Source organism: Notolepis coatsorum, assembly GCF_963971535.1.
Source record: "Notolepis coatsorum genome assembly, chromosome: 17".
Taxonomy (NCBI): Eukaryota; Metazoa; Chordata; class Actinopteri; order Aulopiformes; family Paralepididae; genus Notolepis; species Notolepis coatsorum.
In genome coordinates this window covers 109,126,147-109,151,051 of record NC_140181.1, presented here as the reverse complement: position 1 = coordinate 109,151,051, position 24,905 = coordinate 109,126,147, and the positions used below count along the sequence as shown (strand labels likewise).

The following is a 24,905-nucleotide window of genomic DNA, read 5'->3' as shown; positions in this document are numbered from 1 at the left end:
GATAATGTACAAAATAAACGTATTCCGCTGCTAGACGTCGCTCTTTTATTTTGAAACCCCCCAGAAAGGAAGTCATTATATTTGCTTTAGTGACCGTCCGGTTCTGTGTTAGCTCCGGTTAGCTCCGAGCGTGCAGTAGTTAATAATAACTTTATTTGTATAGCACTTTTCATACAGAGGTTGCAGTTCAAAGTGCTTCACAACAGTAAAAAATACAGGCATAAGCGGGCATAAAAAAGATACAGGTAGCAAGGTATGGCAAATCACAGTGTTTCACATTAGGATCTAGCATCCCAATAGGCTCTCCGCTTACAGTTTTCAGTAATACAAATAATAAAAAGTTTAAAATGATTCAGTTTAAAAATAGTCTAAAAATTATAAAATAGAACGGACATACAAAATACAGGCATGAGTGAGCATAGCAAGGTATGGTAAATCACAGTGTTTCACATTAGGATCTAGCATCCTAATAGGCTCTCTATTCAGTAATACAAATAATCACAGTGTTTCACATTTGGAAAAATAGTCATCAGTAAGAAGTAAAAAGTGCGATAACCGACTGAATTTGATAGGCAGTGTATAAGAGTAGGCAGGGTAAGAATAGTGCAGGTAAGTACAAGTTGTGTCAGGATATCCCTGATGTTTCCTCTTGCCACTAGGTGGTAGCAGATATCTATCAGTGAAATGCCTGAGCAAAGAGATAGGTTTTAAGCTTTCTTTTAAAGATGTCTAGCGAGTTGGCTTCTCTCATGTTTTGGGGTAGTTTGTTCCATAGTTTTGGGGCATAGTTGATAAAGGCTGCATTACCGATCCTCTTTTGACTGCTTCTGGGAGCATCTAGTAGTCCAGCAGCTGATGATCGCAGTGTTCTTGCTGGTGTGCAATTTATTAGAGTGTTGGCGATGTAGCTAGGTCCCTGTCCATTTAGAGCTTTGTATGTAAGGAGAAGGACCTTAAAGTCAATTCTAAATGTTACAGGAAGCCAGTGTAAAGCAGCTAAGACTGGACTAATGTGCTCTCTCCTTTTGGTTCTAGTTAGCAGTCGGGCTGCAGAGTTTTGGATTAGCTGAAGCCTCTCTGTGGTTTTCTTAGGGAGACCTGTGAAAAGTGCATTACAGTAGTCTAACCGGCTAGATATGAATGCATGAATTAGCTTCTCAGCATCGTTCTGATTAATAAATGGTCGTACTTTTGCTATATTTCTGAGATGGAAGAACGATGTTTTCGTCACTTTGCTAATATGATAATTGAAGTTCAGTTCTGAATCTATGATAACCCCGAGACTAGTGACCTCAGATTTGATCCAAGGGGTTAGTCCCCCCAGGTTCTTTATTAATGTTTCTTTTTTAGTTTTGGAGCCGATAATTAAAATTTCAGTTTTGTTCTCGTTTAGTTTCAGGAAGTTCTTACTCATCCATTTATTTATTGCCAGTAAGCAGTCTGTAATGGAGCTAATCGCTGTATCATTTGGTTCAGCAGATATGTACAGTTGTGTATCATCCGCATAGCTATGGAAATCTACATTATGTTCTCTGATGATATCACCCAGCGGTAACATGTAAAGGAAGAAAAGTAAAGGACCTAAGCAACTCCCTTGTGCAACTCCATAGTTGTTGTCGTATATATCAGACATGTGATCTCCTAGTTTAACATAGAATTTCCTTCCTCTGATGTATGTTTTAAACCAGCCTAGCACATGTTGAGAAACCGACATGGTTTTCAAGACGATCGATTAGAATATCGTGATCGATTGTATCAAATGCTGCACTGAGATCTAGCAGGATAAGGATGGAGATCTTATTCTCGTCAGAGTTTAGTCTGAGGTCACTGATTATTTTGGTGAGGGCAGTTTCAGTGCTATGATATTTTCTGAATCCCGACTTAGTAGTATATTATCAATACCAGCCATTGGATTACTGTTTTCTAATCTAAGCGAGTCGCACCGTGGCTCCCAGTGTCTGCCGTAGCAGTCGGGACACCAGGGAGCGGTCTGGTGGAACTTTGGTGCTGGTGCCACCGCCTCGGCATGGTACATTACCGCGACGGGCCCACTCTGTTGTCCTGGCTGACGCCTGTTGATGTCATGCAGGACCTCCAAGTGGGTGCCACCGCACCTGCTGCACTTCTTTTTCAAGCGGCACTCAGCTGCTAGGTGGCTGCGCGCGCAGCGGAAGCAGCGGCGGTGGTCCTTGACCCACTGACTCACATCATCCGTGGTCAGCCTCTTGAAATCTTCGCACTGATACAGCCGATGTTCTCCCTCACAGTACTGGCACTCAATCTTCCACTGGTCCTCTTTCGTCGAGGGGGTACTGTGGTTCTTGTGTGGTACTGATTCGGCTTGGTGCATAACGGTCACCAACCGGCGGTTATCCGTTTGTCCCCGAGGTCCGAGTCTTGGGCTTGGTCCACTCCATACGAACGTGTCGAGTCGTAGGCTACTGACCTCCCTGGCGAGGAACTCAGATAGGTCTAGGAGGGATGCCTCTGGACCGTTGGGGTCGCGGTAGTCTCTCTGCCGCCTGAAGCGCTCTTGTCGGGCGGGAGGGAGCTTCTCTATATCCTCTCTACATTAGAGTTAGCGTACAGTTCGTAGATACCCTTTTCCTTTTGGGACCCCAGCATCCCTACCAGGGACTGTACCTTGATAGACAGGTCATCTAATGCTCTGTTGTCTCTGGCTGGGGGGAGACGGTCAATGTCTCTTATCTCCTGTATCACGTAGTCCCATACGCGTCCATACCGTTGGTCGAGTGCTGCTAGAGCCGCTGTGTATGGGGTAGTAGAGTTGGCATAGGCCAGCGCTATATTGTGCGCTCGGGGCACCTTGAGGTGCTTCAATAGGGTAGCATACTTGTGGCGTTCATCAGCTACATCAACCATCATTGTCTCTAAGCACATCCGTAGCTCCGTGTACTGTGCTCGGTTCTCATGGGTGAAGTCTGGAAACGTCGGTGCGCCAAGGTACGATGCCATGGATGACTGGCACATCGGTGAGCGTTGGGGAAGAGGCCTCCTAGGCGAGTCTCCCCGTGCGTGTCGTCTTGGGCTGGTACTTGGTGGGTACCGAAGGTCGGGTACCCAGGTGCTGTCCCTCGGGGCTGGCGGTGCGTCAAACTCACCCGTGAGTTGAGTCGGGGGTTTGTAGCGCAAGGCCTCGGGGCTGACTTCTGGGCTGTACTGGACCTCCTGGTCCAGAGTACGTTGCTGCTGGTCGGGGCTGTACTGGGCCTCCTGGGCCAGAGTACGTTGCTGCTGGTCGGCTTGACATTCCTCCTCTTCCTCCTCCTCTCCCTCTGCTAGGACCTGGAGTCTTCTGTTCAGTCTCTCGGCGTGGTTCGGTTCTTCCCGGTTGCTGGGTCTCGTATGGACCGGCCGGGAAGGGGGTTCGGAGACGTGGACAGGATCCTCCTGTTGGCGGAGTCCCGGGTCGCTTCGTCGGGTAGGGGAATGTGTCCTAGACCCATGTCTTGACGATCTCTGAGAGCTCCGTGCGGAGTGAGGGGGTGTCGCCATGGCAACCAGTTTGTCCATCAGCTCCGCCTGCAGCCGGTCGCGCTCTGCCTCGCGCTGGGCATGGGCTGCGTCGCGCGCTGCTTCGCGCTGGGCATTGGCGGCGTCGCGCTGCGCATTGGCGCTGGCCTGGGCGGCGTCGCGCTGTGCGTTGGCGGCGTCGCGCTGGGCATTGGCGCTGGCATGGGCGGCGTGGAGCTGTGCATTTGCGACGTCGCGCTGTGCATTGGCGGCGGCGTGCTGTGCATTGGCGGCGGCGTGCTGTGCATCGGCGCGGCTTCTCTCAATGTTCTCTTCTGTCTGGAGGCGTCTGGTCTCCAGTCTTATGCGGTCGTCTTCACTCCTTTGTTGCGCCTGGAAGCGCTCTCGCTCGCCTGCAAAATGTTCGCGCTCGCGCGTCTGTTGCGCTTGAAGTCGATCGCGTTCGGTGGAGGCTGCCAGGGTGGCGATGAGTGCTTGCGCCAGCATCTTGTCCGCCGCGCTGGGGGAAGACGCCGTTCGGGGCGATCGGCTCCCGGCAGTACTTGTTGGAGATCCGTTCTCCTGTTGCGTACCGAGGAGATCCATCTCCTGGGTGCGCGTCTCTTCTTGTGGTGGGTCGGGTTCCATCCCGGGAGGGCTTTCTTTATCCTGGAGCTCTCCGGGGACTACCTTGTCGACGTTGTCTGGGGATAAAGTCGTGTCAGTTCCCTCCTGGTCCCCACCGTGAGCTTGGTCAGTTACATTAGAACCCACTAGGGCCTCTGTGGTCGGGGTATCCTGGTTGATAGGGTCGGACATAATTTTACTATCCGCTTTAGTTATTTTATCCGTATTTAATTTCCCTTTAAAGCTAGGTATTGGACTGACAGCGTATGCCTCTAGATAGGGAGGTGGCTGCCGTCTGCGCTGCGGGCGATCTAGCTTAGGAGAACCGTTTGTGGAGTGTTCGTCATCGGCCATGTCAATATTAATATTATATTAATATTACGCTAATTATTATCCGGGGCTCGAAGGACCAATTGTAACTGAGGGGTACAATTCCCTGACTGTATTAATCAAGTATTGGTATCATTAAACCACTACCGTCTTATGTACATTACTGGCCATACTGTACACAAGTATATCAGATGAGAACTTCTCCACAATGAAACGGTTTCCACACAAATACTCGTTTAGAATATTTATTACAGATAAGAATATTAGATTACATTACTTAGATCAATTTGGATGCGCTTATAAGGCAAAGAATGTGCGTAGGCAAGTCAATACTGAATATTAGGAATTATCTAGGGAATAATGGTAGGGGAGTTACTACCGGTTGTAAGCCAGCAGGGGGAGGCAATGCTCTATACAAAGTCAATGGTTCCACAGGGACAATTACTCCCTGTGTCAGCGGGGAAAGGCAGCCTCTGTACTCTCAGTGTGCGCGCCGCACAGGTGAAGCCGTGGAGCCTCTGCTCCGACAGACGGGCTCGAGTGATGTCCTCACGGGCATGTGTAGATCCCACAGCAGTGGGTGTAGACGGTTCTCTGCTCCAGCAGCTTGGTGAAGAATGAAGAATAATAATCCTGCCGGAAAGTGGCTCTGCAATCACCGGTGTAAATCCTCCGTGGTCCACGGTAGTTCACAGTTGAACTTGACGTTACTATCCTATTAGCACGCGGCAATAAGTGCTCTATGTAGACACACCATTACTCACTTCACGTGGTCTTTGACTCGTAATGAAGGCTTACTAGTAAATAGCGAACGATACGTTGAACAAACGTAGTAGGATAACACGACTCTATTTGAGGCAATACGAGCCCTCCGTCACCGCACGTTGCGTAGTGGGTGAGGCTTTACTTGGTAACTGAACAGGACTGAACTCCAACTCGAACTGAAAGGGAACTGAAAAGGGAAGTTCTGTATTCGCCGCGCCATATTTATATGTACGGGGGATAATCAAGTGCCAGCCTGCTCACTGTCTCGTAGCCCTGAGCAGAAGCGGGCATGTTGAGACAAGTCCTGTCGGTAGCTTTCAAGGCGGCTCTGGGGGGTAAGTCACTGGCGCCTGGTGGCACGCCATCCAATAGGAGAATGAAATATTATGGTCTGTAGGCTAAAAGGGATATTCCGTGCATATGTACAAAGAATATATATATATAAGGGATATCAAACGATATACAAATAGTATGCAATATATATCAATCAATAAATAAATATACTAAAAGGAGAAAACCTTCAAAGGAAAGAAGGGACCGCACACTCCACAGGACTCGTTTTTGCTTATTTATTGTTTGCACAACGCGTTTCGCTGTCGCTTCCTCAGGTGCTATGAGCGACAGCGAAACGCGTTGTGCAAACAATAAATAAGCAAAAACGAGTCCTGTGGAGTGTGCGGTCCCTTCTTTCCTTTGAAGGTTTTCTCCTTTTAGTTTATTTATCTCTCTTGCGCTGACCTGCACCTCCAGTCGGGGTCCAACCAGATGTGCACGAGTCCTATCTAGTTCAATAAATAAATATATTCGGTTTAATCTGACCCTTTGTAACACTTTGAATGAATGAGAATGTAAACAAACACGGCTTCCATGTAGAAATCACTGACTGCGCTCAGAGAGGAGTCGTTCGGCAAAAAATTGTTCCGAGTATATCTGCTTAGAAAACGTAATTGTCTAATTCAATTAGGCCTGCCACGATAACAAATTTTGCTGGGCGATTAATTGCCCCCGAAAATATCGCGATAAGCGATATTATTGCGACCGGTTAGAGATTTTTTTTTTTGAGACATTTATTTCCCAAAACTTTTATTTTGAAGCCCACCGCTCCGTCTTTTCCGGTGTTTTAGACTTTTATTTTGAAGCCCACCGACCGGACCGGAAGTATTGTTGTTATTATCCTAGCTTGCTGATGCTGCTGGTGGACCGGGGCGCGTCTATACACATAGTAGCTCTAGTTCTGCAGACCCCTCACGCGTCTGCAGAACTAGAGCTACTATTTGTATAGACGCGACTGGCGCCAGCTAACGTTAGCTTGCTGATGCTACTACTACTTCGACATGCTGCTAATGGGCTGGGGCCAGCTAACGTTAGCTTGCTGATGCTGCTGGTAGATCGACATGCTGCTAGTGGACTGGGGCCAGCTAACGTTAGCTTGCTGATGCTACTAGTAGATCGACATGAGCTAATGATAAAACAAATGTTGAGATTGTTGGTGAACAACTAACTTTAAGTTAGTTTTAACGTTAGCTACTAACGTTAAAACGCTAACGTTACACTACAAATAACGCTACTTGGTTAAAAGGAGCAACACTATTGAGAAATGTAGTTAAGCTATGTGGTGTTGCCCCACGGAGCTCATGTGCTGTGCTCTCTGCTCTGTAGTAAAGCCAGCGGCCCGCCTCCCAACACGGACAGTGACTGACAAGGGGCACTGGTTCCGCCTCATTAAAACAAACGCGCAAATAGCAATTAATCGCGCCCGTCAAAATCATTGCATTAATTTTAATTATCGCGGCAATTAATCGATTTATTGCTTATCGCGGCAGGCCTAAATTCAATTATTTTTTATTTCTCCACGTGGTATATACACAGGTCACAACATGTTTACAGGAACGTTTTGGAGTTGTATTTGGTGACTGTAGGGAACGTCAGGCTCTAAAACCCCCCCACTTCCAGTGATGAAGCTAAGCTATGCTAACGGAGCGACTGTTCCCTAAGCTAAATGCACGCACAGAGACAAAAAAGGTATGTCTCTTCTTGTCTAACTCGAGGGAAGATGTTAAATAAGCTAATTTCCCAAAATGTTGGAGTTTTCCTTTAATGATAATTTATTTACATCAAACCACACTTTCAGCTTGGATAGCTCAGCTGCAACATTCTTTAAAAGCATTTGGAGGTTCTCTCCCTCACAGAAGACATTTGTATCGTCAGCAAAAATTACATTTTTCAATATTTTAGACTCATTACCTATATCATTTATATACAGTATGAATAGTTTCGGGCCCAGAATTTACCCTTGCGGCACACCACAGATTATGTTTGACTGAGTGGACCTGTACTCCCCCAACTGCACAAACTGTTGTCTTTGTTCTAAGTAACTCTTTAACCATTTGAGCCCTACTCCTCTGATCCCATACCTTTCCAATTTTAGTAGCAGAATATCATGATTTATAGTGTCAAACGCCTTCTTCAGATCTATGAAGACCCCTATTGCAAACTTCTTATTATAAATTATGCTTGTCAGTTCTTCTACTAGGTCCATTAGTGCCAATGACGTTGAATGATTCGATCTAAATCCATATTGACTGTCTATAAGTAATGCGTGTTCATCAATGAAACTGTCCAATCGTGCAGCAAATAATTTTTCCATTATCTTTGAGAACTGGGAAAGGAGGGAAACCGGCCTGTAATTGGTGAATAGATTTTTCTCACCTGCTTTGAAGATCGGTATCACTTTTGCAGTTTTCATTTTGGTGGGGAAGGCACCCAGTTTGAATGAGAGGTTACAAATATGCACTAAAGGGTCTGCTATGGCTATTATTACTTGTTTAATTAAGGTCATGTCAATGCCGTTCCAATCTGTTGATGTTTTATTCTTAAAATTGTTCACAGTATCAATAATTTCATTTTTATCCATTTTTCTCAAGAAGATAGTACATGGGTTTCATTCTTCAAAATAATTAGAAACACCTCCCACTTGTGGCGGGGTTATCTCCTCCGCCAGTTTGGGCCCCACATTAACAAAGAATCTGTTGAATCCTTCTGCCACCTCATTTTTCTTACTTACTGACTTTCCCTCATCTATAAATTCATCTGGAAAGCCAGAACTAGTTGATTTATTTCTTATAATTGAGTTTAATATATTCCATGTTCCCTTTTTTATTTTTTTCTAATACATTATTATAGTACTCTTACATTTTCTAACAATATCAGTTAGTTTATACTTAATTTATTTCTCTTTATTTCTATGTTTTATAAATTCTCTATATAAGGTGTTCTTTTTTGCAAGCATTCATGGGGATCCTATTGAGTATACTGCTTAAAATAAGTACATGGGGATCCTATTAAGTATACTGCTTAGAATAGGTACATGTGGATCCTATTGAGTATACTGCTTAGAATAGGTACATGGGGTTACTATTATGTAAACTGCAAACTGTGTTTTGGGACCTGTTCTCTCTTCTTTTCAAGTCTACTCCCAGCTTAAACTCAACAAAATATTTTTTCTTTCAGTATGAGTTCTCATGTGTGTCTTCAGATCTCCCCTCATACTGAACCCTTTCCCACAAACTGAACAACTAGATAGTTTCTCTCCTGTATGAGTTCTCATGTGTGTCTTCAGATCTCCCTTCATACTGAACCCTTTTCCACAAACTGAACAACTAAATGGTTTCTCTACTGTATGAGTTCTCACGTGTGTCTTAAGATTTGCTTTCATATTGAACCATTTTCCACAAACTGAACAACTAAATGGTTTCTCTCCTGTATGAGTCATCATGTGTTTATTCAGATCTCCCTTCATACTGAACCCTTTCCCACAAACTGAACAACCAAATGGTTTCTCTCCTGTATGAGTCATCATGTGTTTCTTCAGATCTCCCTTCATACTGAACCCTTTCCCACAAACTGAACAACTAAATGGTTTCTCTCCAGTATGACTTATTGCGTGTATCTTCAGATATCCTTTCTGACTGAACCCTTTCCCACAAACTGAACAACTAAATGGTTTCTCTCCAGTATGAGTTATTGCGTGTAACTTCAGAGATCCTTTCTGACTGAACCATTTCCCACAAACCGAACAACTAAATGGTTTCTCTCCAGTATGAGTTATTGCGTGCAACTTCAGACGTCCTTTTGAACTGAACCCTTTCTCACAAACTGAACAACTAAATGGTTTCTCTCCTGTATGAGTTATTGCGTGTATCTTCAGAGATCCTTTCTGACTGAACCCTTTCCCACAAACCGAACAACTAAATGGTTTCTCTCCTGTATGAGTCATCATGTGTCTCTTCAGATCTCCCTTCACACCGAACCCTTTCCCACAAACCGAACAACTAAATGGTTTCTCTCCTGTATGAGTTATCGTTTGTCTCTTCAGATCTCCCTTCATACTGAACCCTTTTCCACAAACTGAACTAAATGGTTTCTCTCCCATATGCTTATTTATGTGCATCTTCAGAGCTCCCTTCTTTCTGAACCCAGGACTGCTGTTAGAGAAACTTTGTATTGTCTGTGTCTTCTTTGGTTTCAGAGTCAACAAACCTGGTCCTCCACTCTCCTTCCATTCATCGCCTTCATTGGTCTCAGTTTCAGAACTGTCATCATCGCTGTCATCAGTCTCAGTTTCAGAACTGTCATCAGTCTCATTTCCCGAACAGTGTGAAGAGAGGAGCTGGCCATCTCTAGTTGGTTCTAAATCACCAGCTGGATCTAGGTTACTGGCTGGTTCTGATACTCCACAGTCCTCAGCATCAGGTTCTGTTTTCATGTGTTCAGTTGAGGTGCTGGGTAAAGAGTATGCTTCTCCGTTTCTCTCCCTTTGGGTTTGAAGAGGCTGATCATTCTTTTCACCATCTTCACATTGCACTGGGTCTACTGTGATCGTGGAGCGATCAGCTTCTTCCAGCCCTTGATGTAGTTCAACTTTAATCTGTAGGAGCTCTGGGTCCTGGGTTTGGCTGAGTTGTGAGGACAGAGTATTCTCACTATAGTTTTCATATTTCACAGGATGTAAGATCAACTTGCACCTATCAGACTCCTCTAGATCTTGACATAGTTCCTCCTGTTCCTCTTTAATCTGTAGGGGATCTGTGTCCTTGATTTGGTTAAACCACAAGGACTGAGGTTTCTCTTCATCATGTTCACTCTTCACAGAGACAGGTTTGAATGTGACCTTCATGATATCAGCCTCCTGCAGACCTTGGAGGTGCTCTCCCTGCTGACTGGTCCAGAGTTCCTCCTGTTCCTCTTTCATCTGTAGGGGCTCTGGCTCCTCCTGGTCCAGACTGGGGCTCCTCTCCTGCTGCTCAGGGGGAACCTCCTCCTCACAGATAAACAGTTGTAAGGTACCGGAGTCTAGAAAGAAGAAGAATTTAAATGTAATTTGTTGTAACCATTACTTTTGAAAGTAACACACACTATACTCTTGCCAGGAAAGTAACATGTTGAACGAATAGGCCTATATAGGGATGCACAGATCATATACCCAATATCGCTATCAGGGTGATACTAGCTACATTTGATTGATCTGTATCGACTACAGTTGGTCAGATCTATTACCAAGTTGTCATAAAGCTTCCTCCTCCAGTAACATCAGAGGAGAAGGAAAAGGTTCCCAGCTTTCCTCCAGAATAGATCCGATTCCGCTTGATGAGATATTGGCCAAAGGTTTAACATTTCTATTACATAAGGCTATAAAGTAAGACATGTACATGAGTATCTCATCTTTTACAGTCTATGCTTGTTAGTGTGGGTGACCTGGCGAAGCCAGGTTGCCACCCACACTATAGATATCTATACTCTTTTTATTAGTGTGGGTGACCTGGCGAAGCCAGGTTGCCACCCACACTATAGATATCTATACTCTTTTTATTCTTCTTTCTTTATTCCACCGATTTTGCAAACACCACTCGTGCCAGAGCGTTCGCGCCCCATACACGTGAAAGGTATCAAAACGAGCGGCTTGCCTATGTCAACTCCGGTATTCGAACTCGTAAAGTTTCACCGCACCGTCTGGCTACGAATCGACTTTAAACGGTAAAATTTCGGTCCCATTGGAAATGCATTGCAATTTAGAGTGTAGCAGCTGAAATAATCTTTTTTCCCCTACCTTGGGTGAATTGCGAGTGTGATCTCAATTTTGGACGTAGAAATAAAACAAACACATCAAAACGATGACACGGCTGTCAGCCCGCTCACAAAAGAAAAATAAATGGAATTGGACATTTATATCTCAACTGACGACCATTTCTTTGAAGGTTCTCCTCTCCATTGACCGCCATGCAATCGCACTCTAGAAATCTCTTTTTTCACACTATTTTTTAGCCTTCTGTTCCGATCGCCGAAGGAGTGCCACAATATCGCACGAATGCCACAATATCGCACACAACCCTTCGCCTACTCATTGTAGTGCTTCTGTGCGCGTCACAACGCTTCATCTCTTATAGTTTTCTTTTAATCAACGTGACAATGCAGTCATGTAAAGAAAATTCAGAATATGCAAGTCATTGTGCTCACAGCTGATTGGTTCAGCCTTAACAGCTGTGAGGCTCAGGGCTCATGGCTGAGCTGACCTGCCAATGACATCATCCACTTAACCCATCATTGCCCATCACTGTGTTGCAGTACTGAATTGCTGGACAGCGCCCTCTGTCTTGTGGGTTGTGTCATTGTACTCAGTAGGGATATCCTCTTTCATTTTTCATTGGTCGATGTTGACCACCTTTCATTGGTCGATGTTGACCACTCCCCCGATCCTTAGACCACGCCCCCTTAGGCCACACCCCCTCAGTGTATCTCTTGAACCGTTTGTCGTAGAGACTTGCGGATTGTGCCATTGGTCGATGTTGACCACCTTTCATTGGTCGATGTTGACCACTCCCCCTATCCTTAGACCACGCCCCCTTAGGCCACACCCCCTCAGTGTATCTCTTGAACCGTTTGTCATAGAGACTTGCGGATTGTGCCATTGTACTCAGTAGGGATATCCTCTTTCATTTTTCATTGGTCCATGTTGACCCCCTTTCATTGGTCGATGTTGACCACTCCCCCGATCCTTAGACCACGCCCCCTTATGCCACACCCCCTCAGTGTATCTCTTGAACCGTTTGTCGTAGAGACTTGCGGATTGTGCCATTGGTCGATGTTGACCACCTTTCATTGGTCGATGTTGACCACTCCCCCGATCATTAGACCATGCCCCCTTAGGCCACACCCCCTCAGTGTATCTCTTGAACCGTTTGTCGTAGAGACTTGCGGATTGTGCCATTGTACTCGGTAGGGATATCCTCTTTCATTGGTCGATGTTGACCACTCCCCCGATCATTAGACCACGCCCCCTTAGGCCACACCCCCTTTCAAAAACTCGGAAAAATCTAAAATCCGAAAAAGTTCAAAAACTCGGAAAATCCCAAAACCCGAAAAATCCGAAAACTCGGAAAAATCGTTCAAGTTCAAAAACTCGGAAAAATCCCAAAACTCGGAAAAATCCCAAAACTCGGAAACATCAAAAATCCGAAAAAGTTCAAAAACTCGGAAAAGTCCGAAAACCCGGAAAAATCCAAAAACTCGGAAAATTCCGAAAACTCGGAAACATCCAAAATCCAAAAAAGTTCAAAAACTCGGAAAAGTCCGAAAACCCGAAAAAAATCCGAAAACTCTGAAAAATTCGAAAACTCTGAAAAATTCAAAAAAAAATTAAAACTCGGAAAAGTCCGATCTTCAAATGGTCTATGTTGACCACTCCCCCGATCCTTAGGCCGCGCCCCCTTTTTGTATCCTTTGAACCGTTTGTCATAGAGACTCGCGAGAGACCCTCTCCCCCGTTGGCCGGCGGTGCACAGGCGTCACCCACACTTTCACAATTTCCCCCGCACGGAATTGTCTAGTTATGTTTACAGTCTATGCTAGCTCACCAGCAGTCTGAGCTGACCAAAGATTCTTCTTCTTCTTAACCTCTTAAGTTAATGTGGAAAGTCTGTTTTTATCTCTGGTCCCATTCCCACACTGGCCTGATGAGTAGAATCCTCAGTCTTCACACCTGGCTCCAGTGCTCATAACATGGCTTTCATTGACAAGTTGAATCTGTTTTGGGAATGTTCCTCGCTTTTTAGAACTGAGAGTCCATCCAAACAGACTGGGTAGTGTGAGACTTTGGCTATTTTTGCTAACACAAGGCAATTCTATATGTGCTCACAGGGAATGTCATCAAATTCATATGGACTCACAACAGCCACCTGTTGTGGCAGGAAATGATAGTATGTCTTCTAAAATTAAGAACTGTTGAAATTCTAGACCCTCTTTTAAGTCTACTATTCAAAAAAGCCTGTCCTTGTTTGGCCTGATACTATTTTCTGAAAAGCCATTTCATTGGCTTAGTGACCAGGGCTCCAGACTAACTTTTTACATTGGTTGCACCAGTGCGCCTAACTTTTTCATTTAGGTGCACCAGCACATAATTTAGGTGCACCCAAACATTTTCACTGCGCCTTTTGCCGCTGCAATAATACATTTTAAGCGTTACCTTTACCTTCAGTTCCCATACACATTAGTAATTTCTTAAGATGCCATGTAAATGATTGTAAAAAATAACATTGTATTACAGTTAGCTCACAAAGTCCAATCCTTTAATATTGATCTCTTAAACTGTAATGAACATAAACTAACAACAGACTTCTGTAATGCAATGTTTAGTTTTGGTCTCTGGCCCCTTATAAGCAAACCCAGTAGGATAACTAAAGATAGTGCCACACTTATTGATAACATATTTACGAATGTTCATGGCCAAGCAACAAGTGGTTTGTTCTTAACCCATTCTCTGCCGGGCATTGTACCCATCATTGTACCCTCTCTGCCAGCGCTATAAGTCTATGGAGATGTTCACCTTCTTTGCAGGGCTATAACTTTTTAAATTGTATTGCTAAATTGACATTACTATGGCCCATTCAACATCAATTATCTACCGTTCAGGATGTAGGAACGTTTTACTTTTTTATTCACACATTCATACTAAAATACCGTCTAGAGTATAAATATGTTTTTATCGTTTTCTGCTGTATTTCATAGAACATGAGATATAGGCATAAATGCATATATTAGATGATCAAATGCAGTTTGATACCGATCAACGTTATATAAAAAATTTCAACTGTACATGGTCCTAAACATCATGACTGGTCATCTGCGGGTGAACGGAGGGGGGGGGGCGGTCATTTATAATTCAATGGCCGACGTTAAATGATTCATGTAGTATGGGTGATATATAGATCAGAGCAGTTTGTATCGAAAATGGTAAAGAAAAACACTGAAACTCACCCCAGTCTCCTCGTAGTGTTGGGCGATGAGAGTGGAGCAAAAAGATCGCTATTATGGGATGTTGATCGATGCGATCCATTTCCGGTTTGTATATTACTAATACACGTCCAAATCATGTTGATTATTGAGTTATGGCAAAGATCAATATCCACGGTGTCTGTATTGAGCCCCGGGACGATAAGCGAGTGGCCGGACGAAAATAGGGGACGGACCAAGCACTTCCGGTTTGGCAACTCGTCGATCGGCCACGAGGTGGCGGTATTGAAGCGTTGCAGAGTTGTGATGGCCCAGACAGCATCACCCAAGACTCCGTGGGTGAAATATGAATACCATGACAAAAATATGAAATATTGATCTCAAAAACGCCTTACGGAGTTATTGGCAGACAACGCATGGCGGAGAAACCCGCCTTAACACGTGAATGGCAGAGAATGGGTTAAGTGATATCAGTGATCATCTTCCTATTTTTGTGATTTTACATAATTTAAAGGTAAAATGTTCAGTTGATGTAAGTGAACCTTCTTGTAAATTTGTAAGAATTAGGACACCAGAAAGAATGGAGGCCTTAAAGATGGACCTTACAAACTACAACTGGGATGAGGTGTATGTTGACGATCCAAATCAGGCATATGATCCATTTTTGTTGACGTTCACAGAGCTATACAACAAACACTGTCCTATTAGAAAGAGCTGGTGAACGATACATATAAAGGAAAGCCATGGATGACTAAAGCTATGCAAAGGGCGTGCAAAAAGAAAAACTTACTTTACAAGACATTTTTACAACCAGTAAAAGCGAAGAAAAATATAAGCTGTATAAGAATAAACTGACTTCCATTATGAGAGTACAGAAGAAGGAATACTACAATAAAATATTAGAGGACAGTGCAAATAATATACAAAAGACCTGGAAAATAATCAATCATATTATTCGGAATAGAGGTTATAAATCTGAATTTCCTAGTTATTTTCTAAATAGCTCAGATGCTAAAGTGGACAATGTAAAAAGCATCGTTGAAGATTTCAATGACTACTTTGTGGGTGTTGGAACTACTTTGGCCAGCAAAATTGTTGTGCCTGAGGATAAAAAAGACATGTTTAATAATCTCATTAATGGTAATATCAGTTCTATGTTCCTTTGTGGGGTAAATTAACTTGATATAATTGAAATTGTAAGTAAATTCAAAAACAAAACATCAACTGATATAAACTCCATTGACATGGTAATTATTAAAGAAGTAATTGAGTCTATTGTAAAACTTTTGACCTATATATGCAATCTGTCTTTTGAAAGAGGTGTTTTTCCTAATAATATGAAATCAGCAAAGGTAATACCAATTAAAAATGGAGATAAACATCAAATGGACAATTATAGACCAGAATTTTCTAAAATATTAGAGAAATTATTTGTGAAACAACTGGTCTTTTCATTGGCAAATACAAAATACTGAGTGAACACCAGTATGGGTTTAGGGAAAATATAACTACTACATATGCAGTGATGGAGATGGTAGAAGAAATAACTAAAGCAGTTGACAATGACATGTGTTCTATTGGTATTTATATTGACCTACAGAAGGCTTTTGATACAATAGATCACAGCATATTAGTGAGAAAACTGGAGAAGTATGAGATACAAGGTATAGCTAACTCTTGGCTGAAGAGCTACTTGGAAAACAGACAGCAATGTGTGCAAATTAATGACACTCTCAGGATTTAGGAAGGTCACCTGTGGAGTACCCCAGGGATCTGTGATAGGTCCAAAACTTTTTATACTTTATATTAATGATATGTGCAATGTTGCTGAACTGTTAAAGTTTGTTATTTTTGCAGATGATGCAAATTTATATTGCTCAGGAAGTAATTTAAAGGAACTTTTGTTTGATATTGAAAGAGAGCTTGAAATTCTCAAAACTTGGTTTGATGTTAACACTTTCAGTGCCACGGACGTCATAACTCGTTTTATCAGCCCAATGCCTGAATGCCCACGACGTGTATTAGCGTTTTTTATCGTATTTTTTTTTATTCGCTTTTCAGGAACTAGAGACCAATGCCCCTCTTGCTACCACAATTTTGAACCTCTAGAGATGCACTTTTGCTCGAATCCGCTAGGTGGCAGTCTATCCCTATGTTTGTAACACGTATAATGTTACCAACCTACCTGCATTATTCGAAGGAGAATAGATCTCTGCTATGATTGGTCGATAGTAAAGGTCACGGCCTGCCCACCTGGTATTTAACCTGGTCACACGCAGCGAGACCTCAGAGCGTCTTCGGATATTTGTGAATACAGTTATTATTATTGAGAGAGAGAGAGAGAGATAGAGAGAGATAGATAGAGAGAGATTAGCGTTTTGATTTGATTTTGACCGTTGAGCATTGATAGTATTTCCTAGTATTTCATTAGTAGTAGTGGTAATATATATTTTTTATTTGTAATACTTGTATTTTTTTGTAGTCGAAGGTAATAGTAGTTGCAGTACTTTTAGCTATAGTACAGCACTTTTAGAAAGTGCTTAGTCGTGTTAGATAGTAACACTAGTTGTTAGTAGTTGTTTCATAGCCTTTTATAGTCATAGTTTCAGAGTAGGTATTCACTATGAAACGGATCCGAAAGACCAAAGGCAAAGCTGGTTCAAAACCGGATAAGAATCGTCAGACCACACTCCCGTTCGTCCAAGCCCCGGGAACTCCGGTAGCTGGGCCGAGGCATGAGCCTCCACCAGCGCAGAGTGCGGGGCCTAGCAGTCCTCGGCCTCCGGCCAGGGCCATGAGGAAGAGGATCGCCAAAACCCAGCACCCAGCTCGGATGATTCCGACGTTGTGGAGGAGGAGGAGGAGGAGGAGTGGATTCCAGGTAAGATTATAATTTCAATTCAATAAATGTTTCCACGTGCGTTTAGTCTGAACGCATTACATCGATGTCATCGGCTCATATGTGGCTATTTGTATATTGTCCCGTACATTCATACATTGTATTTCAATTTACTGTAAACGCGGCGTGTGCATGATGTATATGATTTATAATTTCAATTCAATAAATGTTTCCACGTGCATGCGTCACTCTGAACGCATTACATCGATGTATCATGCGTGTCAAGCTAGATTGTATATTGAATGTCTCGTTATTTGCTAGTGTATATTATACATGATGTTTGTCGTTATTTCCTCGTCTGAGCAAAATGTTTGTAGATGCGTTTCAAGCTAATGTAGGCCTGTGTACCGTGGATGCTGTCGAAAACGCGATCTGGCTCAAACGGTAATTTTTTATTTATTTTAGGCAGATCCCAGGATGGAGTGTGGCCCCATAATCGCAGAATTGCAGGTAAAAAAAGTACATTTTGTCCTAGATTGTAATCATGGGGGAAGGGTAATCGTAGACCTTGATGTACCGGCACCGTGTGATTAGCCAGGTGTGATGATAATGGCTTTGATCTGTGTGTGTGAGTCAGAGTCTGTTTCAGTTCTCTCTCTCTCTCTATCTATCTCTCTCTCTCTCTAGCCAGTGTATAGATGTGATGGGGGTTGGGGTGTGATGCTAATGGTTTTGATCTGTGTGTTAGTCAGAGTCTGTTTCAGCTCTCTCTATCTCTCTCTCTCTCTCTCTCTCTCTCTCATTCATGATATGCAATACAGATATTATAAGGATTTTTTTTTTATTACGTTGTATGCCTATATTTCTTTTTACAATTACTGTATATATATTAGGGATGTCCCGATCCGATCACGTGATCGGGGCTGATCACATGATTTTCTGAAGATCGGGATCGACAAAAAATAAATAGAAAATTGATTTTCTCTTTTTTTTACTTTTTTTTTTTTTATTCAACAAACATGACCATGTTCACGTTTTAAACTCATACTGAGGCCTTAGTTTTGGTTTTAAATTGCATATCATCATTCATTTATTTATTGTCACACAGAGCAGAAGAATTTTGCCAAAACAAACGCATTTCCTTTGATTTAATATACATCAAATGATTTATGTCAAGGATTGCAATGCCTCGCTTGAATGAAGTTAACTTTTCACCTGGATAACGTCAACATTCAGGGTGAATGTAATGTGAGAAATTGGGATACAGTTATTATTTTTTTTGATCGGATCGGGAAAGATCGGTATCGGTAGATACTCAAAATCACATGATCGGGATCGGATCGGGAGCAAAAAAATGTGATCGGGACATCCCTAATATATATAGCCTCAATGTCACACACTTACTGCATAAATAGATCAACATAGCAATACTATATATAGGCATATCCAACGGAAATCAAAATATCTATATAAAAAGCAGCCATTTACCAAAATATCCATAGAACCTGTACTGCATTTCATAAATCATAAACAATAGGTGGTTGTCGTTATTTGCTCATTTCTATATTGTATAATTGCATATATATATATATATATATATATATGCAATGTATACAATATAGAAATATCTATATGCAATATAGAAATGAGCAGAAACAACCTAAATTACGATTTTACCCTAACAACTACGACAACATTTTTGACAGTATACAATATATAACCCATACTCAGCTGTTTGTGATGAATTTACCTGTGTATCATGGTGTAGTCGTCCGACACGTATTCTGACACTACCTGTACCCCCCCCCCCCCTTTCCCATGCTGCTATGATGCCTGAATTTCACAAGGGGATCAATAAAGGAATGTCTCATCTTATTTTTGCATTGCATTATAATGTATTCTGTATATTCTAATCTAAGACACACAAGTTATAAAAAAGCATTGCATTCTGTATATAATAAACACTTGACACTTGATGAAGTGGAAATGTATTTACTTCAGATAAAACGCCATTGAGTTTGTGCCTCAGAACACACATGTAAAGAACATTCGTTTTGACCAAAATATCCATATAACCTTTACTGCATTTCATAAATCATATATTAGTCTCTCTCTCTCTCTCTCTCTCTCTCTCTCTCTCTCTCTCTCTCAAAAATCTGACTTGACTGTTTTTTATTGCAGATTCCGACACAGACTCTGTTGATGAGGGTGCTATGGATGACATGGAATCAGACAACGAATCCGATGTCAATGTGGCCGCGAGATCAGGGACAAGGCCTTGTACTCCATGCATTGTGACAAAGCTGACCGTTCCTTGTTATTTCAGAGAGAGGCCCAGCTTCTGAGGCAGAGGAGGAGGAGGAAGAAGATGTCCCTTCTAAGCAGAGGGGTAAGTTAGGCATCACTATCTCACACTAACTCATTCACTCACACACGTTTCTAACTATGTATTATATGAATGTATGTCTACAGTATAGGGTGTACATGTACATAGTATACTAGTTAGTTATTGTAATCATTTTCATTTTCAAATCATTTTCATAATTTACAGGCCAGGGCAAAGGCCGGGGCAGAGGCCGTAGAAGCAGGTCAGCTCCTCGTGGGAGCCAGGATGAGTGGAGCTCTGTCAATTTCGTGCCAACAGAGATTGCCTTCGATGCAGAGCCAGGACCATGCCTCCCACAAGCCGGCTGCAATGTGGACGAAGCCTTGCATCACGTGTCCCCTCCGGTACTCGAGGAGGCAGCCGTCGCATCTTTTCACCTGCACAGCGCGATCTCTCAGCGGCGAGGGTCTGCGTGGGAGGGACACGCCGCCCCCGTCGCTTCCTGATTCTACTGCGCAGGCGCACCAACCGACCTGTAGGAGTCGCTGTCCACAACGTCCGATCCCCACCAACCAGCTTCCCACCCCCTAATACTGCCAATTGTATTAGTATGAACGACCAGCCAAGCTGGTAGCAATGCCGAGAGCTGGGCTCGAAGCCTCGAACCCAGCATATCCTGCGTTGGTAACGAGCGCCTTGCCCACTGCGCCACCTAGCCGCCCGCCAGATTAAATTTTTTTAATATAATTTAGACTTAATAATGTATTCCCATCCCACGTCATTCTCACCTTCCTCTTTTTCACTTTCTGCCTCACCTTCCTCTTCTTTACCCCTTTCATCCTCTGAGTTCACCCCCCCTCTCTTCTCTTCCTCTGCTGCAAGTCCACTATGTGAGCTCCAGTCTTCATGGCTCTCATCGTCTTCCTCCTCATCCTCCTCCTCCGACGACTATATATAAAAATATATACAGCCAATGTCTGCATCAAGCAAGAACACTGCAACAAGCCAGCAAAATACTATATCTGTGTTGGGGAAAATACTATATCTGTGTTGGGGAAAATACTATATCTATGTTGGGGAAAATACTATATCTGTGTTGGGGAAAATACTATATCTATGTTGGGGAAAATACTATATCTATGTTGGGGAAAATACTATATCTATGTTGAGGAAAATACTATATCTATGTTGGGGAAGATACTATATCTATGTTGGGGGAAATACTATATCTATGTTGGGGAAGATACTATATGTTGGGGAACATACTGATGTCCTTATTCTCTCAGTTAGTTTAGTACAGTATGTGTACAGATGTAGTGAAGATATCTGTTTTCTCAGTTAATTTAATGTGTACAGATGTAGTGAAGGTGTCTGTTCTCTCAGTTAGTTTACTATGTGTACAGATGAAGTAAAGATATATGTTCTCTCAGGTAGTTTACTATGTGAACAGATGTAGTGGATAATAGATGTCTCTGTTCTCTCAGTTAGTTTACTATGTGTACAGATGAAGTAAAGATATATGTTCTCTCAGGTAGTTTACTATGTGAACAGATGTAGTGAAGATGTCTCTGTTCTCTCTGTTAGTTTACTATGTGTACAGAATAGATGTAGTGAAGATGTCTCTGTTCTCTCAGTTAGTTTACTATGTGTACAGATGTAGTGAAGATGTCTCTGTTCTCTCAGTTAGTTTACTATGTGTACAGATGTAGTGAAGATGTCTCTGTTCTCTCAGTAAGTTTACTATGTGTACAGATGTAGTGAAGATATATGTTCTCTCAGTTAGTTTACTATGTGTACAGATGTAGTGAAGATGTCTCTGTCCAGAGCATATTGTACAACACTCTATACTGCACTCAAACTACAAAAAAGCAAGCTTAGAGAAACAAGTAGCTTAGAATGATGTCATGGTAATATTACTTAAAGGGGCTATGTATTGCTAGAGAGAGAGAGAGAGAGAGAGAGAGAGAGAGAGAGAAAAAAAAAAAAAAAAAAAAAACAGCCCCCCTCTCTCCCTCCCTTCCTCTCTCTTCCTTTCTCTCCCTCTCGGCTCATGAGAGTTCGCGGCAGCTTGTGTTTTTTTTTCTTTCTTTCTTTCCACTCGCTGTCTAGTCTAGGTAGAATGGGGGCGGGCATTAGCTCCAACCACAGAGCCAATCGCATCACCCAGCGGCCGTATGACGCATATTGGCCGTTCAAAAAAAAATGACCTGATTTACTGCAGGACGAAAGGGGCTGGGCTGAATCTGAGCAATCCGCCAATATGGTATTTAGACACTAAAACACATTGATACAAACTCCTATTACTATAATACAATGATAGAGACTGAAAAATGACATTTATAATACATAGCCCCTTTAAGAGGGTCAGATGGTGTAGTGCAAGTAAGATGTTTGTGGCTGCAGGACTTCCTCCCCAAGCTGCCTTAAGAAATCGTATACATTCGTTTGTCTGGTAAATTACTCTGTAAATGAGCTCATCTCGGTTTTGTCCTTCAATCCCAGCAGTGGAAGTTCAAGTTCAAGTTTCTTTATTAGTTGTGTCATACAGAAGTACAGAATACTTTTATATAAAATGCTTCTTTCTGTTTTGCTCCAGAGATTGTGCTAGACAAAAACAAGGGTAACACTTTATAATAACACTCAGTTATAAGACCTTTATAAGGTATTTGTAGATAATGAACTAATCATGAACAAATCATTTATATACATTCGTAAATTATTATTAAATCATTTATAACTATATTTGTATAACATTTACAAATTAGTTCTACATTATTTATAACTCATTAACAACATTGTTTGTACTTGATTTTTTTCATCATTAAATAATGTTGTTTAATGTGTAGTAACACATTTGTAGATGCTTTGAAAAATGGGTATGAAAAAACAACTATACTGTACCTCCATTTATTTGTTCATGTTCAAGAAATTACACGTTAAGACATTCATAAAACATCTATAAATCATTTGCAGATGCTATTGTGTGCCCTAATCTAAAGTGAAGCCTATTCATCATGAACAAATGTCTAATAGTTTGTTTATTTGTGGACTTTTATGAATACACTCAAAGCAATTACCAGACTTGTCTTTTCATGTTTAACAAATGATTTGTTAAGACATTCATAAAACATCTATAAATCATTTGCAGGTGCTATTATGTGCCCTAATCTGAAGTGAAGACTATTCATCATTCATTCATCATCAACAAATGTCTAATAGTTTGTTAAATATTTGTTGACTTTTTCATCACGTTACAAATGTTGTAGACAGCTTTCGGATCCACCCTTCTTTGTGACATAAAACAGTGACAGAATTAGGGTTATAGATAAATGCAAATGATAAATGATTTATAGATGTTTTGTGAATGTCTTAACAAATCATTTGTTAAACATGAAAATACAAGTCTGGTAATTGCTTTGAGTGTATTCATAAAAGTCCACAAATAAACAAACGATTAGACATTTGTTAATGATGAATAGGCTTCACTTTAGATTAGGGCACACAATAGCATCTGCAAATGATTTATAGATGTTTTATGAATGTCTTAACAAACCATTTGTTGAACAAATAAATGGAGGTACAGTATAGTCGTTTTTTCATATCCATTTTTCAAAGCATACTTACTACACATTAAACAACATTATTTAATGATGAACAAATCAAGTACAAACAATGTTGTTAATGAGTTATAAATAATGTAGAACTAATTTATAAATGTTATACAAATAGTTATAAATGATTTAATAATAATCTACAAATGTATATAAATGATTTGTTCATGATTAGTTCATTATCTACAAATACCTTATAAAAGGTCTTATAACTGAGTGTTACCTAGATGGGTATAAAAAGTATAGTAAGTAGGGATGCTCGATATTGGCTTTTTTACCGATACCGATATTCCGATATTGTCCAACTCTTAATTTCCGATACCGATATCAACCGATATCAACCGATACCGATATATGCAGGGTTTCCCCGTCCAAAAAACTGAATAATTTCAGGTAACTAATAATTTCACTGGATATATATATAACAAATATTGTTATTGTTTTTTATTTTTTTTAAACCGATACCGATATTTTCCGATATCACATTTTACTGCCGATATCGGCCGATAATATCGGTCGGCCGATAATATTGGACATCCCTAATAGTAAGTATAAAATAGAAGTCAAGTACGTAGACAAAAAGTGTTCAATATATACATATATACAATGTACAATGCAGAGTAGAAAAGTAACTGAGTTACAATACAATATACTATACAGTACAATGCAGAAATGGGATGAGGTACAATTTAGGTACAATTTACAGTAAGATGCGGTATGGGTTGTAGTGCAAATTCTTTGCCAATAAATATAAAGTGTGTTTAGGTGTTGTAAAGTGGGTGCAGCAGTGAGTTGTTTGTTTAAAGTGAGTGTGTGCCTGTGGATGTGTGTGCTGTGAGTGCATTTGATGGTTGTTACGATTGTTCATTGTTCAAACCTTGTTCATTGAGCATCCTGATGGCCTGGGGATAGAAGCTCCTTCTGAGTCTCTCTGTGCTTGCCATGAGACTCCGGTATCGCTTGCCTGACCGCAGCAGTTCAAAGAGGCAGTTGTTTGGGTGGCTGGAGTCTTTGATTATTCTCTTCGCCTTGCCCATGCACCGCTTGTTGTAAATGTTCTGGAGAGTGGGAAGCCCCCCTCCAATTGCTGCGGTCTTGTGCAGTGCTATTCCCAAACCAGGAGGTGATATTGCCAGTCAGGATGCTCTCTATTGTGCATGAGTAGAAGTTCTTGAGGATCTTCTGACTCACGTTGAACTTCTTAAGCGCCTAAGGAAGTAGATGCGTTGTCGTGCCTTCTTGATAACACTGTCAATGTGTGTGGTCCATGTCAAGTCCTCGGATATGTGGACTCCGAGGTACTTAAAACTGTTCACTCTCTCAACCGGTGTCCCATCGATGCTGAGGGGGCTGTAGTCCCTGACCCCCGACCTCCTAAAGTCCACAATCATCTCCTTTGTTTTGCTGACGTTCAGGGAGAGGCAGTTCTCTTGACACCATCCCGCTAGAACCTTAACCTTCTCCAGGTAGGCCCTCTCGTCGTTTGCAGAGATCAGGCCCACCACTACTGTGTCGTCAGCAAATTTGATGATTGTGTTGTTGTTCCGCTGTGCCACGCAGTCATGTGTGTACAGGGAGTAAAGGAGGGGACTCAGGACACAGCCCTGGGGGGCCCCTATGTTGAGAGTGATGGATGAGGAGGTGCAGT

The 24,905-nt window shown here is 42.0% G+C and overlaps 1 protein-coding gene across 1 annotated transcript in view; it reads right to left on the bottom strand.

Annotated features, from left to right (window-relative positions):
• LOC311243428 (uncharacterized protein) overlaps nucleotides 1–24,905 on the bottom strand; it is a gene marked incomplete at its 3' end in the record, with an annotated part of 42,088 nt that overhangs the window by 13,275 nt on the left and 3,908 nt on the right. The window contains exon 3 of the mRNA XM_084332659.1: nucleotides 10,339–10,548. Within this exon, the coding sequence (XP_084188785.1) occupies nucleotides 10,339–10,548 (210 nt within the window). The remainder of the gene's footprint in view (nucleotides 1–10,338; nucleotides 10,549–24,905) is intronic.